The following is a 16506-nucleotide window of genomic DNA, read 5'->3' on the forward strand; positions in this document are numbered from 1 at the left end:
AGCAGGGAGAGCAAGGGGCTGGGAGCCAGGATGCCTGGGGTCCCTTGCCCGGCCCTGCCTCTCACAGGGCATGCGACTTCGGGTGAGTCTCTGTGCCTCGGTTTGCCCATCTGTGAAATGGGTATGATGATGCTGCAGTACTGTCCGTGGCAGGTGCAAGCCTTGCTTGTGAGGGGAGCATGCTGTGGGCCATGTGAGGGATGAAGGTGAAGTCTGATACTGTTCCTTTCTCCTTCCAAGGGGCACGGCTGGCTGGAGCCGGCAGCCCAGCACACCCTGCAGGAACCCATGCCCGGGGGAGCTGTGGTCGCAGGGAGTCCCTGAGTGCTGGGGGGGGGGCATGCAGGACATGCACCACCGTGTGCTCCTCTGTCCCTGGTGCCCTCCCAGCTGGAGGTGCACGTGTACTGGGAGGGACCCTCACAAGGGGTGGGGAGGGCTCTGCCCCTCCCCCCCGATCAGGCTGCAGCTCTCCCCACCCTCAGAGCTGCAATAAGCAAGGCGGGTCCGAATCCCGATCCTGCAAATGAATGGGGCGAGGGTGTGTGTGTGTGTGTGTGTGGGGCGGGGGGGGGCGGTCCCCCGTCTCCGTTCCCTGAGGGCTTCAAGGAACAGGAGGGAGCCTGGGAGCCGCAGAGGTGGGCAGTGGGCACCAGTTCCCACGCGCGCCCGGGGCTGGGAGACGGCTGGAGGATCCAGGCAGTGGGGGAGAGGAGCAGGCAGCCGCCCCCCCCCGGCTCCATGCTATCTCTGTGCTCCGCGTGTCGCCTGCAGGGCTGTTCTGCACGTCTTTGTCCTGTGTCCGTCTGCATGTCTGGGGTGGCACATCCTTCCTCCACCCTGGCCCTCTCCAGAGACTCCTTCCAGGGCCCCATTGTGGGAGCCCGGGCTCCCCAACGTGGGGCAAAGGCGCTGCCAAAGCAGCTCCTAGGTCAGACCCCTCAGCACCCCGGGAGCCCAAGGCGGGGATGCTGCTCCTCCCTGCAGAGCCCCCTGTTTCGGGCCAGGCCTGGAGTGCGAGGGGCTGGGCAGGGCAGGCCGGGGGGTCTCCAGCAGGGCAGGAGCTGAGGACTGGGGCAGGGGCAGCTCCTTTCGGGCTTGCTTTGGGTTCGGGCCAGGGTGTTCTCTGCAGCCGCCACCACTTTGCAGGCCGAGCTGGGGGGAAGAGTCGATGTGCCAGGTGCTGTGATGGGTCTTCGAGTCCTTCGAAGATGCCGGCCTCTCCCTGGGCAGGGCCGTGAGCCCCTGGCTCGCTCCAGAGGTGGGTAAGCAGGGTGGCATGACATCCGCCGGGGTGGTTCGAGAGCCAAGAGCCCTGGCACGGGCACGGGGAGTCCTGGGGGGGTTGCCCACCCCCCAATTCCCCTCCTCCTCCTCTGTCTCCTGCGTCCAGCCAGACCCTTCCCCTTCCTTGAGGCCGGGGGTGGGGGGCAGGCAGAGAGAGAGAGTGTGTGTGTGTGTGTCCAAGCCACGCAGCTGCCCCACTCTGCCCCTCGCGCCGTCCATGTTGAATGTATAACTTGTCCCTGAGCTCCCCGTGCCAGCCGGGCGTGGGCATCTGGAGCCGGCTGCGCCCCGCATGGGGCACCCACCGCGTCAGCCAGCCCATCCTGTGCAATAAACACGCCAGCGTCTGGCAGAGCTATGCCCGGCTCCGGCTCTGTTTGCTGCCCACGGTACCCCCACCTCCCCAGGCCTCTTGGGGCCTGGGCACTGCCAGGGGTCAGCTAGCACAGTGCCCCCAGCCTGGGCAACGTGGACCCCTCCAGCAGCCGGCTGGAGCCACTGCTCTGCGGCTATGGTGGCCTCCATCAGGGCCTGGGCCAGGCCGGAGGAGCAGAGACACCCCCCCCCAGCACAGGTCGGGGGTGGGAACAATGGGGGAAGCTGGACCCATGGAGAGGTACTCTGCAAGCTGGTAGGAGCCAAGGGATTGCATCTCTGCCCTGGACAAAGAAGGGGCCTGATTTGTGGTGCCCGATCCTGGCACCTGCCACGGGAGAGTGGGGTCAGCTCCGGGAAGGGCCGATGCCTGGAGCCCCCAGCCCTTCCCCTGCTACCTTCAATAGCCCCCAGCCCCAAAGTGCCACAGGAGGCAGGCTGGCTGGGGGCTGACGGAGAGCCGAGCCAGGCCCCCAGTGGCTGACCCTACAGCCATGGGGCAGGATCCTGGGGTTACAGCCTTGCAGCAGCTTGCTGGAGCCGTGGCTCCCCCCACCCCGCGGGGCTGCTTCTCGATGGAAGCAGAAATAATAACTTACAGCACAAATAAGCCGCTGTAATCCCGGCAGCTGGGCTGCTGATTAACACGGCTGTTAGGCCTAATCCTGTCCCCTGCTAATTGCCCCCCCCAGCTCCTCTGAAAGGGGGTGGGGGTGGGGGTGCCTCAGCTGGTCCATTTTGTACCCTTTGCAAATGTGAATGGCTGGTGCCTGCTTCCCTGTTGTGTGCACACTATGAGCCACATGTACGCACATGCACACGGGCCCCAGCACTTGGGCGGCTGCCCCCCCAGCTCGGGTGCATCCCTAATGAGGCACGCGCCTGCCTGAGCTGGCACCGCTCAGCGCCAAGGTCATGCCAAGGACGGCCCCATGCTGGGCGGCAGGCCGTGGCCCTGTTGCAGGGGGCAAAAGTGCCCCCATCTGTCTCCATTTCCCGCCCCCCCCAACTGCCCCTCCCAAAGGGGAGCAGGGCAAGGCTTCCCCATGCTGTGACGGCTCCAGCAATAAATTATCCTGGAAGGGCCCCTGGGAGTCTGGTGCCCCCCACGGCACTGATGACACTGGTGGGGAGGGCAGCGTTGGCCCTGCAGGTCAGGTGGGGAAACTGAGGCACAGGGAGGGGAATGAGGACATGGGCCACGCATGCACTGACCCTTCCCGATGCCCATCACTGGGCAGCTGTTTAAGGGGAGAGCCCACCTCCCCCTGCAGAAAACCTGGCTCCCCCCGTTAGACAGCACCCCCCACACACTAACCCCTAGACCCCCCTCCCCCACACACCTTAACAGACCATGGTGCCAACTTCATGCCCACTTCTGGGTAAAACCCCCAGTGTGAGATGGGTTGCCAGGCGGGGTGGGGGGTAAAACCCAGCTTCCCCCACCCCTGCCTCCATGTAGCCCGGAGCATTGCAGCTGATGCGCCAGCCCTGGGAGCCCCTGCCATGGAGAGCCCAGGGGTGCTGGTGGCTGCCTGGGCCGATCGTCCCCACCACAGCTCTCTGCCAAGCCCAGCCCCAGCATATCACAGCGGCAGGGGCAGCCCTGGTACAGAGCTCCCCGGGCACTGCCGGGACCGCAGGGCCCCGCTGCACAAGGGCAGAGCAGCCCTTGGGTCCAGCCAGGGTGGAAGCGCTGGGGCTCAGGGCAGCATGGCGCCGTGCAGAACAGGGGACAGGGATTTGTGCCCTAGTCCAGCATTAAGCCACAGCCACTGCTCTCCTGTGCCTCACTGAGTATAGCCCCACTAGGCTATACTGCCTCCATCATGCTCTCCCTCCATCCTGACCTGGGATGGGGTAGGCAAGAGCGCAGCGTGATGCCCATTTTCAACCCTGGCGCACAGCTCATCCTCCCCGTGGGGCGAGGAGGCCGCAAGGCACTTTCGTGGCAGCTCCACGCCTGCTGGGCCCCCTCTGCCCCCATGGATGATCAGTGCCCGGGGGGGGAACACTTTCCCCACTACCAGCCCCAACCAGCGCAGGGGTTGGGAGGGGCACAGCTACCGCCGGAGGGGTGGGCACGCATCTCCCCCCGGGCTGGGGAGTGGGGGCGGCCGGCCCAGCGTGACTCAGCACCGTGGTGTGTGGGTGTCACGAGTGCAGCTCCCTGCCTGCCAGCCTGTGACGCACAAGTCGCCGCTCAGTGCCAAGCCCGTAACCGCCAGGAGAGCAGCCAGGCAGCCCGCTGCGCTCCTGGGTCCAGCCTCAGCAGGCCCGCCATGGTGCAGGGACCGCGACGAGGTCCCCAAAATCTTGGTGCAGTAGTTTGGCGGGAGGGCTCATCACTGCAGGGAAATCAGAGTCGGGTTAAGCCAGGATGGGAGCCTGGGGGAGCACATCAGAGATCTCAGAGAAAGGGCGGCCAAAGACCGTGCAGTATCCCTAAAACACTGGGTGCCAGGGACGCTGTCTGCCCCATGCCCAGACCTCAGCCAGCCCTTCCCTGCTGTGCCCTCTGCCAGGCTGACCCCCCCCCAGGGCAGCCCCAGTGCTGATCTCAGCCCTACCAGCCATCCTGCATCAAAACCACCATGAGATGATGTAAAAACCTTTTATTTACGCTATAATACACACTGGCTGCAGCTCAGCACCGTGCCCCGAGCCTAGGCCGAGGCTGCACTGCAGCAAAGGGGCCTGTGCATCCCCAAAAGGGGACTCAGCATCATGGGATTAAGCAAAACTCCAGCTCCCAGAGGGGCAGGCCGCTTCCCCCTTTCCCTCTTGGAGCCAAAGAAGCTTGCCATGGCACAAGGGGCTCGGGGACACCAGGGCAGGGAAGCTTCAGCCTGGGTCTCCACTGTGGCCAAAGTAGATCACACAGGTATAGCCAGCAGCCGCAGAGAGAAGCCCCCATTGTGTGTGTCCCATCCCCCCCGCTGGGCTGAATGGGCACGGAGACCTCTCAGCCCTCGAGACAGCCGAGTCCTGCCCTCCCAGCCTTGTTTGGAAGCCACTTCTGGAAGCCCTGAAACCAGTTTTGGGATCCCAAGTGGTGCTCCCCAGACTGACAAGATCCCAGGCTGGGAGGGGCTGTAGGCACCACTGACCTCGAGAGCGCATCTGCAGCAGGGACACGTCCCACCCGGACACACAGGGGAGGGCAGGGGCCAGCAGGCTGGAGCCCCAAGTGAGCAGCAGCAGAGTGGACCTCTTGTGAGGGCCCCTTGACGTTTGAGGTGAGCTCTCAGGCAAGGTCAAGCCTTACTGGGGGGAGATGAGCACAGGGGGCTCCAGCTCAGCCCACGGCTCCTGCAGTGCTCCAGCTGTCTGGCAGGCCATGCCCTGGGGCCTCCTGCTGCACCCGCTGCGGGCACTCGCACAACCAAGGCCACAGAGCTGAGCACGGCAGCGTCCGGAGTCCAAGCAGGCAGCCACCGGGCCAGAGCAGAGCCACTGGTCAGCGCCAGGTCAGCTGAAGAAGTAAGTGGATTCCTTCACCTTCTCCAGGTCTAAATCACCTGCGGGGAGAGGGGTCAGTTGGGCAAGAGAAGGCATCAAGCTCAAGGAGGGGGCATCCCAGCTCCTCCGGGCCTGCTGGTTCCCCCACTCCACCCAGGCACCCCCCTGGGCTGTGGCACCCCCCTGCTGCTCTTGGAAAAGGGTTAGCGGTGAGGTCAAGGGCTGCAAGGGAAGGAAAGGCCTCTCCCTTACCCATCAGCAGGCACTGCCCCCCTCGCCCCCTGAAAGGCAGCCACTGTTGGGGTGCAGCGCTGGTTCTACCCGTGGCTGCTAAGAAGCCTCCATAGCTATTAGGTGCCAAGCAGAAGAGATGCTGGCGAGGGATCGAGGCCTCAGTCATGATCCCGGTCCCAGCACAGGTGATGCTGCTGGCAAGGCTGGCGCTCCTTGTTGGTGGGAGCACGGGGCGTGAGGCAAAGACCAGAGGCCGCACCAGGGATGGGGCAGGCTGGCACCGTGCAGGGAAAGGCCTTGCCTGGCCCATCAGCCCCCAGGGCTGTTTACTCAAGTGGCAGGGACCTCCTGGCTGTGAAGGATTGAGCTGGTAACCCAACTAGTTGTACAAACACCTAGGCACCACTGGGCTCTTGGGCGGGAGCTCCATGACCGTACCTGTTTCAGGAATTTTGGAGAGTATCTCCTCCAGCATCACGGACTTCTTGCACGTGGGGCTGGATCTGAAGGAAGCCAGAGCAGGAAGGGGTGTTGAGCACAGCTTATACCTGCTCCCTCCCACAGCAGCTCCCAGCCAGGACCCTCCCGTCAGCCTCAGGCAGCAAGCTGAACACAGCGAGGAGGTAGGGAAGCAGGGGGCCGAGAAGGACCAGCTCCCCCCAGAGAGGCTTGGGTTTGCATCTTCCTCGAGGTTCTTGTGGCTCTGAACCCACCCCTGGTTCTTCCTGGGTCCTGTCACCACCTCCCAAACGTGCCCAGTTCCTCTGCTTCCCCCACTTCAGAGAGGGGGCGGGGGTGCGGGGACTGAGCAACTCATCCCAACTCAAGTGCCTATGGTCCCAGCCCTGTCACGCTAACCACTGAGCCCCACCAGCTCTGGCATGCCAGCTGCTGAGCCCCCCCAGCCCTGCAGCTGGACAGCAATGGCAAGAACGCTAGTAGCTCATGGGGAGACAAAACCCAAGCCTGCTTGAGTGTCCCCGGTGTGGGGTGGGTGATGAAGGAACTTACAAGTTGACCGTGCAGTACTTCTGCAGCATGAACTGGGCCAGGTCCTGCAGGATGGGCTGGCTGTGCAGCTCCACAAACTGCTCCCGGCACATCTAGTGGGGCATGGGTGAGTGGAAAGGAACCAGATCCCCATGCCCACCCCCAGGCCAGCGAGCCCAGCTAGCTGGCTCCTGCTACACCCCACGCAACGGCCACCCCAGGCGGGTCACCTGGTTCATGATGTCCACAGAGCACGCGTGGGTCCAGTAGCAGTCATGTACCGAGACGAAGGTCAGGCCTTGCCTAGAAGGCAGCAGGGTGGCAGTGTCATGCAGTGCCCACAGTCCTTCTTCCTCTGGTGCCAGCTCAGCCAGTGCCTCCTGCTGCAGGTGCACCCAGGGGGGCTGCCAGTCCTCCATCCCTGGCTCCCCTGGCCACAGACTCCCAGTCCCTGGGGCAGGGTCCAGGGAAGGCAAAGTGGGGACCAGGCCCCATTCCAGCACCCAAAGGTCACCCAGAAGTGACCTTAAAAGGTCCAGGCTCCCATTAGCCTGCACTTCATCTCTCACCCTCCCCTGCTGAGGACCCAGCTGCACCTAGCAGACAGAGTCCAGGTCCTCCAAGCCCTCCCATCCCAGGGGGGGCAAACACCTGGCATGCCAGCTGCCCCCCAGCCTACCTGCAGCAGTGCAGCGCCGTAAGCATCATGTGCGTAGAGTCCAGTGAGTGGATAAAGTTGGGTGGGAAGGCGTTCTTTTGCTTCATCGTGTTCGGTTTCCTACAAGCAGCATGGGGAGTAGTTGGACCCTGCCTAGCCCGCGGGATGTAGGAGGAAGCATGGAGGGGCAGGCCACATCTTGCTCTAAGTGTAGCACTGGCCAGGCCAGAGGCAACAGATACTGGATCCAGAGCCTGATTTGCCCCTCTTGTCCCCTTACCCCTTGTCCCCAGATGATGGGCCTGCTCTGGCTCTGACTGCATCCAGCTGCCCTGCTCAGTGAATGCATGGGGCTGGATGCCAGGAGCTCTGCCCCGCTTCCCTCTTAGGGCTGTTTGCACCACAGCTCTGCTGGAGGAAGGGACTAGGCCCCTCGCACCCCGCAGATCCTGGGGGATCCTCAGGCAGGCATCGGCTGAGGATCCTGCTTGGTGCCTGCCCCAGGGACCTCCAAAGCACCTGATGGGGGAGCTGGAGAGAATCTCCTGTGGCTGCGGGGTGGATCAGCCAGTACTTACTGGCTGTTGTCAAACTGCATCTTGACCGACACGACCTGCATTGCGCTCTGCACCTGCAGGGATACAAGTCAGCCTCAGTCCCCATCCCTCTGCTCCTAGGTGCTGTGGGGCGGGGGACACAGAGGGATTGGGCCCTGAACTGAGCCACTGGGGTGCCCCATGCTAGTGTTGGGGCAGCCTTGGCCCTCTCCCCATGGCTTCCTAGTCATCCCTGCCTGCCCCCGCCCCCCAAACGGTCATGGGCAAGGCCGAGACAAGCTCCTGTCTTGCACAGGGGATGTCGTGGCAGCTCAGCCCCGAGTCTTGTGAGGTAGATGGAGAAGGAGTGGAGGAGCGTGGGATGGGGAGGCTGAGTCACTGAGCCTCGAAAAGCTGCTTCTCCTGCTTTCCCGCAGTGCTGAGCACACCTCTCTTGAAAGGTTAATTACCCACTGAGTTGGGGGGAGGAGCCGTCACGGCTCTCCTGCACGCTCCCAGCCCCCGCGGGGGAGGGGGCTGCAAGTGCATGCACGCTACACGCAGCCTGATGCTGCACACGCTCATGCAGGCCAGGCTCTCTCGGGGCAAAGTGCATGTGTGACACTACCAGTTTCCAAGCACGGAAGCTTGAGTAGTCTCAGTGTGTGCATGTGAGCGTGTCTGCATGCGTGTGTGTGCGCATGCAGCGCGTGATTCCACATGTGCAGGCACTGGCCGGGGACTCTCCCTGCTCCCAACCCAAGGCGGAAGGGAGCTGATCTAGGTCCCCGGGTCCTGCGCTGGGGACTCGGCTCCCAGGCAGCCGCAGCAACACTCACTGAGGAGCGCCTGATCTGATGGTAGGGCTGCACAACGGGCAAGCCCAGTGGCGTCACCCACTCCACCGTCCTCCCGGATTGGGAGATGAGGCGGGCGCTGTCCGTCAGCCAGGCCTGCAGAGAGAACCCCAGTTAGCTTGGCCTCCGCAGAGCTGGCCCTTGCGCCGTACCCAGAGCGGCTCAGCCTGTCCCCACCACCCCTGCCCGTGCTGTGGCAAGCATGAGGTGACACTCCCACTGGGCCAGGAGCCCAGTCCCCTACTGGTCCAGCACCCAGGGAAGCCCAGCGGAGGGGCCTGTACCTGGATCTCCCGTGTCCTTGAGAACATCTGCTGGAGGATCAAGAACGCCTTCTGGACCAGGTAGTGTGACGCTGCCCACAAGAACTCCTGGGCAGAGCAGATGCTGGTTGAGGGGCTCGGCTTGGCACGGCACCAGGACCAGGTGGGACAGCTGCAAGGCGTCTCCCACCCCGCCAAGGACCCCCTCTCCCCCTGCCAGCCGAGGCCCATGGCACTGCTGCAGGCTGGGGGAGCCAGAGGCTGTAGCTCTGATCCAGCTGCTGCGTGCAGACAGCGTCAGAGCTCAGCCACTGGGTGCCTCCTTTAGCTCCGACCATACCCCTGGGGGTGCCACGCTGGGGTCTCGGCTCCCGAACTGCTGTCACCCGCTCCCCCAGTGAGGATTGTGGGCGGATCCTGGGGGACTGTGAACACCCTTGAGAGCAGCCCAGGCTCAAACCTAACAAGGAACTGGCTGGGCCTTGGGGGGTGCGGGGCAGGGCAGGGTACAGAGGCCGTTGAGTCTGACTGAAGACTGCTGCGTGGCCCCTCAGATGTGCCAGGCACAGGCCCCTCCCTGGCCACCCCCTGCCAGGGCCTCATCTGGGCACCAGGGGAAGGAGGCATGGAGGGCAGGAGGGAGAAGGGTGGTGCTTGGGCTGTTTCACACCTCGGGGAAGCCATCGTTATCCTTGAGCTGCTTCTCCATCTGGAGCCGGCTGCCGTACCGGGTGACGCCGTACACGATTGTCATCACCGTCTGCTTCACCAGCTTGCGCTTGATGAAGCCCTCCAGGAGCTGGGCGATGTGCACACCTTCCTCTGCGTCCTGCTGCCGCAACTCCTCCACCTGTGGCCGCACAGAGGGCAAAAGGGGAAGGAGAAGGGGGCATTGGGATACAGCTTCCCCAGGAGCAGAGCTCCCTTGAACAGTGCTGCCTGGGGGTAATGGGGTCCCCTGGTGTCCATCCAGGCTGCAGTCTCCGCCCCCACCACAACGAGCAGCTGGGGAGCTTCAGGACCACAGCAAGAGCTGACACCCGCTGCAGAGACCAGAGCTGAGACATGAGCTACCCACCCTGAGCAGACCCCTGAAAGTCCAGGCCAGCCAGCAGCTGGCCCTGTGGGGCTAGCACTCAGGACACCTGGGCAGCCCAAGACAAGTCCTTTTCCCCCCCTCTGGGCCTCAGTTTCTTCCTATGAATGCCAGAGGTGGCAGCAACCCCCTTCACATGACAGGATGACGTCTCTTGGCACTGGATTGCCACGTGCATGATGAGTTTGTTGGACCTCAGCCCCGTTCCCTGCTCCAGCATCTTTCACACTTCCAATCTCGCCCGGGGGGCAGAGTCTCCAGAGGCACCAGGGGCCAAGTCCCCGCTGTGGGCCCCTATGCAGTCATCTCGCTCCCTTCCCGGGGGTCTCTGGGCTGACCCCGGAATATCCACTTGTCTGCTGCAGGCTGTGCCCTGCCTCTTGCCTGTTGCTATGGGGGAGATCCCACAGGGAAGGAAACCAGGGACCGAGTCAGGGCCTGGGGACACCAGCTCTCAGGCCCAGCTCCAGGATGACGCAGCAACTGGCTCTGGCTCCTTCCTCAAGGGCTGGGACAGCACTGCCTGACCCCTGGGGACAGGGGATGCCCACTCCAGGGGAAGGGAGGTCTCAGCGGGGTGGCAACCCAGTGGCCCCCAGGGCTGGCTCACCTGCTTGGCCACGGTGGTGTAAACATCCTGGGGCTCGTCACAGGGCATGAGGTTGACAGAGGTGGCACCGATGAGGTCCCGGCCGAGGGCGGCATAGTGCTGCAGACCGTTGCAGGAGCCGTCCTGCGGGAGAAGAGAGCCTCAGTGGAACCGAGACACAGGTGGCTCAGGGGAGCGCTGAGCCAGGGCCACGTCCGTGGAGGAATCCACAGCGGGGGGGAAGGGGCTTACACCACCTGCCAGCATCCCACAGGTGAGGTTGGGAAGGGTGGAGGAAGGCACGTGCTGCCTGCCGTGGCTGCGGAAAGACACCCCTCTCCCTTAGGCAGGAACACTGCTAACCCCTGTTTCTCCGCATCACGAGGGCACCCAGGAGCCACTACCTGGGACTGCGCCAAGGCCCAGGACCCTCGGGTGACTCACGTCACTGCTCCTGCTCGTTTCCCCACTATGAAGCACAGTCTCCCTATGTGCCAGGGGTCCGGGAATGTCTGGGAGAAGCCTGGACGTGACAGGGCATCTAGAGGCAGTGCATTCATCCCTGGATGGCAGAAGCAGCTGCTAATTAAGAATCAGCCCAGTCACGTGCATGTGTATATAGGGTCGTGAGTGCATTGGCAGGTGAATGTTTATGCATATGGGGGCATGCATGTGTGTTTGTGTGTACACACTAGCTCCTCTTGCATGCACCCTGGGCTGGGCAGGCTCAGACAGTAGGGAGCACTTGCAAACAGCCTGACTCCTTCCAGTCCATGATCCTGGAGTAGACATGGGGCTGTGTCTGGCTGATAAAATCCCACCCCTTGCCTCACTGCAGTCCAGGGCCTCCAAAGCTCCCCAGGGTTTCCCTCAGCTCCCCCCATCCCACTGAGCCTGACCTGATGGATGGGGAAGTGCGAGATGTAGGCAGCAGGATCAGGCACCCGCGAGGCCCGGGCGATCTCCATACAGCAGGCCAAGACCTGCCACGGCTCGTCTGTGCCCATCCACCACTTGCGGCCCTGCGGGGAGGAATGGTACAGTGTCACACAGCAGAGGCAGTGCATATAGCCTAGAGTCCAAGCCAGGGACAGACCCCTAGGGTCCTGGCTCCAAGTCTCCCCGCCTCCTCCCATGCTTTGCCTCTTTTGACTGCAACCACACAAGGGCAGGGGAGCCCGATGCCACCCAACCTCAGCTGCGGGCTCACGTAAGTGACAGTCTGTGACGAAGGACCCTGAGAGAGCTGGATTCTAGCTGCAGATCGGTGGGGAGCACTTTGGGGGCGGCTTTGCACGGGCAAGCTTTACCGTAACACTGGTAAACAGTTCCCTAAGTAAGGCATCTAGACGCCCGTCACCCCAGGGGCAGATGGCAGCCTAAGCTTGGCAGCAGGGCCCAAAGACTGCCCCCCTGCCTGGCTCCCCATGACTTTGTTTCACTGTACTTCGTGAGGGCTGTCCCTGGGTTCAGACCATAGTTTTATAATTGGTTTGTGGCTGACTGAGCCTGAAAAGAAAGGAGGCAGCCCTGAGGGAGATTGGGAGAGACGGTCCCAGGGCAGACGCAGTAAAGCTTGAGTGAGGAACAAGGGAACTAAAATGGCTCAATAAAGACAGAGCCTGCTGTACTGCTGGAGACTATCAGCACCCTGCTCTCCGTCGTTTAAAGGAAGAAAACCCCTTTCCTCCCCAGAGCTGACAGAAAAGGAGTTCCAGAGTTGGGGGTGCTATGGACTGCCAGGGACTGAGCCAGGGCCTCGAAGCCAGAGGCTTGGTGGGGGTTCCAGGTTAATCTACCACGGGCCCAGTTCCACTGCTGATGCCAGGCTAGTGCTGGGTGGCACAGCCCCTGCGGCCTCGCATTGGGAACAGGCAGCACCCGGCCGGCTGGGGGCTGCCCACGTGGCCAGAGATTCCCACTCCCACAACCTACTGTGAGTGGGTGGTCAGCCGAGTCCAGGATGTCCTCCATGATCTCTTTGGCGTAGGCCAGCCGGTCCTTCAGTGACTTGTTCTTCTTCAGCCCAGTGAGGTTGACAAGGTGGATCCTGAGCCAGTCAAAGCCGCGGGGGCCCAGCGGCTTGCCCTTGGCGAAGAGCAGGATGCCACGGGCAACGTCATTGCGCAGGTGGTTCAAGTAGGGTGGGCAGGGGTAGGTCCTGCCCCGGAAGTCCATGTTGTGCGGAAGCCAAAAGACTTGGTCCCGCAGGTAGTTGGCGATGGACAACATGTAGAGGGCATCCATCCGCAGGCTGTACATCTCTGCTGTCTTTTTCCGGCACTGTGCCAGCTCCTGCCTCATAGCTGCCTTGCCCTCTGGGGAGCCCATCCTCACTGAGGTCTGCTTTGATGGCTTGGGGGCCTCCGAGAGTGGGGGTGGGATGTCCAGCTTCTCGGAGCCCTTGTCATTGAAGATGGAGATCACGATGTCCAGCACAGGCTGGTTGATCTTCCAGGGGGAGTTGCCCAGATAGTTCAGGGCGTCCAGCACAGGGTGCAGGGTGGCAGAAGGGCATTCATCCAGCAGTATCTGGTGCTGGACGGCACCATCTGTGCTGCGCATCAGCTTGGTGGGGGACAGGATATAGGCGCCGAAGCTGGGGGAGACCCAAGGTATGGGTGGGCACAGCATGGGGATTTGGGAGGTGCTGAAGGTCAGCACGGCCTTGGCCGCATCCACCACCACGTGACTGAAGATGGGGTGGGGCTTGATGAGCCCAATCTGAGGGGTTGAGTCACAAGTGAGAGCTGGTCACAGCCAAGCCCAGAGACTTTTGAACTCCCTGCACCCAAGCGTAGCAGCCCCAGCACCTGCCCAGCTGGGCTCCTCATCTGTTGAGGGCCACGGGGACTGTCATGGAGAAGGCCAGGGGGTGTGGGGTGGACTGGATGAGAGAGGCATGAAGGGGAAGATGCCCACGTGTCCATTCACGCCCGAGTGTGGGCATGGGTCGTCAGGGGCCTGAGCAGAGAGCAGGAAGGAAGCAAGGCCCATGCACAGCATGGGGGCGGGCACTGCAGGCAACCATAGCTCCCTGCAAACCTAAGTAGATACCTGGCTTGCTTCATCCGAGCCACCTGGCACCATAGGGCAGAGACAGATGCCACGAACCCCCAGCACTCCCTCAACCAGGCAGGGACCAGGCCCTGCCCTCCCAGCTTGCAGTCCTCCCCACTCCAGGCCCATGCCCCACTGTACCCGATGGTTGGCGCTGAAGGAGTAGACATGGTAGAGGACAGGAATGAGTTTCCACTCCTGGTTGCAGTTCAGCAGGTTGCTCTGCACCTTAAGGACCTGCACCATAAGCTCCACCAGGCAGATGCCCACTGCCACACGCACGGCCTCGGGCCAATCTGAGTCTCTTTTTATCAGCAAGGGGCTGGTGCTGGCCTCCAGCTTTTCCCAGTACTCCCGTGGCAGATAGCTGTCTGGCTGGTGGGGGAGAGGGGGAGCCAGGTGAGGGGCAGGCAGGCTTCCAGGAACACCCCTTCTGCTCATGCATGCCCTGTCCCTGGCCCTGCCCCATCCTGGCCCCCAGACCCAGGGGCTCTGTGGAGCTGGACAGCCCAGAGATCGAGCTATGTTCTGGCAGAAGGAATTCCCCCAGCCACTCCAGCCCAGGGTTCCTTGCGCTAGCGGGATCCGCACCCACCCACATGCCACTCAGATCCCCTTCCCCAGCCTGATCAGCAGCTGCTTTCTGCTCCCTGTTCAATTGGCGGTTCTGCCCTCTGCTCCCTGCCCTGTCTCCCACTGTGCTACCCATACCTTCTTCAGTCCACCACATGCCACATTCAGCAGCTCCCCGTGCCCCCCCAGCCTGCACAAAGGAGTTGCTAGGGATGATACCTCCAGCTTGGAGGGATGATACCCGAGCCTGTAGTTCCTGCGGCACCCCCACAGGCTGTGGAGCCTCTGAACAGGGGGCATCTGCCCCCTAACTCTGCCTGCCCAGCCCACCTCCATGCTTAAGGCTGAGCAGACTCCAAGGGCACGGGAGCTGCATCTGCCCTGGCATATGCCTGGCCCCTTGCTGCCCACCGTGGAGCCAGCCTCACCTTGGTGTCTCTGGCCAGCAGGTGGACATAGTCCTTGTAGACCTTCTGGACTTTGTCCAGCACTTGGCTGCACACCTTCTTCTGCAGCATGTACTTGCTGTAGACCTTGCTGCCCAGCTCCTTAGCCACTACTGCCAGCATCTCACCCTGGGGCGGGAGGTTCATCAGGGTCTGGAAAGGAGGACAAAAGTGAGGATCTCAGGGCAGAAGGGCCCGTGCCATGAGGCAGGACCTTTCCCAGCTGCCCGAGAACTGTGGAGACCCTGCAGGGCCGGTGCCCTACCTGAAGCATGATCTCTACGTACTCCTTGTCCTTCAACAGGCACAGGTAGGGGTAGAGGGCCTTCGGGCCAGCCTTCTTCATGTTTTTAGCATGGTGTTGCCTGGACTCCTGCAGGCCTTGCAGCAGTGACTGCTGCCACTGGGAGCATAGCGAGGCCACGTGCTTCTGCTGCAGAGGAGGGGAATGGACAATGAGGTGGGGGCAGCCATGGCTGCTCACACAAAGGTCCATGCAGATGCTCCAGCTTCCCCCTTCCTGGTGTCACCACCAGCCTCTTTGCCGCACCCCCAAGACAACTCCTTGCCCTTCTACACACCTAACGTATCAGCAGGAGGTGCCCCCCCCACACCCAGGATCATCTGCTTGCCCAGCTCTGAACACAGCAACCATTATGTGCCCCATAATTACATCCATCTCCCTGGACAATCCCTAGCTGGAGAGAGCTGCTAACGAGCCCAGCTCAAGATGGGGGCTATATCCCTGCAGGGCTGTGTGGTGCTAGAAGGGCTCTCCAGCCTTGGAGGATGGCTGTGGGAATCTTCCACTCTGCCAGGGTGTGCGGAGACGCCATGGCCACATCAGGCCATGCCAGGCCAATACCGTATGGGCTGGAGAGTGGCCCCCACTGTCCCCCACAGCCTGTGGCTGGCCCCTCTCCAGCGGTACCCACATGCTTACCGCTTTGACACTGCACTGGCTCAGGGACCCAATAATATTCAAAGACGGTATGGTGACGGTGCTGGCCATCTCCATGTCCAGCTGCTTCTGGAAGAGCTCCTGTAGCTCTTGCACTGAGAAGTCCAGCTTGGGGTAGGGCCCAGCCAGCTTCTGCAGGGAGGAAGAGGGTGGTCACTGCAGCTCAAAGCTGGGCCTGGCTGCAGACCCCTAGGGCTTTGATCCAGGCAGGGCAGTGGCACAGCAGGGACTCAAGCCCAGGTCACAGGCAGGCACACGACCTGCTGCAGCCTCCAGGGCGGGAAGATCCAAAGCTGGTGGCACTCCCAGCCGCGTGCCCCATAACTAGGGACCAACTTAATTTGCAGTGAGACCAAGTTTTTCGCAGGCGGCAGAACCAATTTAAAGGGTATTTCACAGCGGGCTCTGTCCCTCCACTGACTGGCAGAGGACCCCACCCCCCCAGCACCCCCACCCTTCGCTGCTGATTGGCGAGGCAAAAACTGCATAATTAAAGAGCAAATCCCACAGAAATAACCGTATTATTATAGAGTTGTGTGTTAAATTTAAAATCTATATCTTTGTCTTCCAGTAAGCTCTCGCAGGGTCGATTTTGTTGGAAGTTGTGGTTTTGTGATTTTCGCAAAAACCAGTGAAAAATGGTGTTGGCCACAACTCAAGCAGGTCCCTACCCAATGCCCACGGTGAGGCTGGGGCTGCCCAGGGATCAGAAAGGCAGTGGGAACCTTCTGGGGATGGGCGAGAGCCACAAGGAGAAGCCCTGGGTCCCAGGCTGGGGAGGACGGCTGGCAAGTATCTCTTGGTGCTGCATGGCTCAAGCTGGGGAATCCCAGGCAAAGCCCCACAGTTTGTTAATACAGGGCACAAAGGGGAAGGTGGCTGCAGGCAGCTGGTGTGGGAGACTGGAGCCTTCCTATCAGTCGCTCGCCTTCCCCAGGCCTGCTGGGGAGCCATGGCCCCCTCCTCTCCCAGGACAGAGCTCCTCCAGCTCCACTCAAGTCCAGGCCACAGGACCCCCACTTGGGCTCCAGGGGCCCTGTGAGGCCATGCAGAGGCAGGCAGCACCAAGCGAGGGGGATGCTGTAGAAACTCACTCCTGGGTAACCAGATGGGTCCCGC

General features: G+C 62.2%; 1 protein-coding gene across 1 annotated transcript in view; it reads right to left on the reverse strand.

The window, feature by feature from the left end:
* Nucleotides 1-4253: 4253 nt before the first annotated feature.
* POLRMT (RNA polymerase mitochondrial) overlaps nt 4254-16506 on the reverse strand; it is a gene marked incomplete at its 5' end in the record, with an annotated part of 15712 nt that continues 3459 nt past the window's right edge. The window contains 16 exons of the mRNA XM_019538413.1: nt 4254-5183; nt 5797-5855; nt 6370-6461; nt 6579-6651; nt 7028-7126; nt 7585-7637; nt 8382-8495; nt 8684-8770; nt 9333-9512; nt 10369-10491; nt 11247-11369; nt 12283-13071; nt 13549-13782; nt 14409-14579; nt 14692-14859; nt 15370-15534. Coding sequence (XP_019393958.1) covers nt 5134-5183; nt 5797-5855; nt 6370-6461; nt 6579-6651; nt 7028-7126; nt 7585-7637; nt 8382-8495; nt 8684-8770; nt 9333-9512; nt 10369-10491; nt 11247-11369; nt 12283-13071; nt 13549-13782; nt 14409-14579; nt 14692-14859; nt 15370-15534 — 2580 coding nt within the window. The remainder of the gene's footprint in view (nt 5184-5796; nt 5856-6369; nt 6462-6578; nt 6652-7027; nt 7127-7584; nt 7638-8381; nt 8496-8683; nt 8771-9332; nt 9513-10368; nt 10492-11246; nt 11370-12282; nt 13072-13548; nt 13783-14408; nt 14580-14691; nt 14860-15369; nt 15535-16506) is intronic.

This window comes from Crocodylus porosus, unplaced genomic scaffold, assembly GCF_001723895.1.
Source record: "Crocodylus porosus isolate Cpor-Errol unplaced genomic scaffold, CroPor_comp1, whole genome shotgun sequence".
NCBI lineage: Eukaryota > Metazoa > Chordata > Crocodylia > Crocodylidae > Crocodylus > Crocodylus porosus.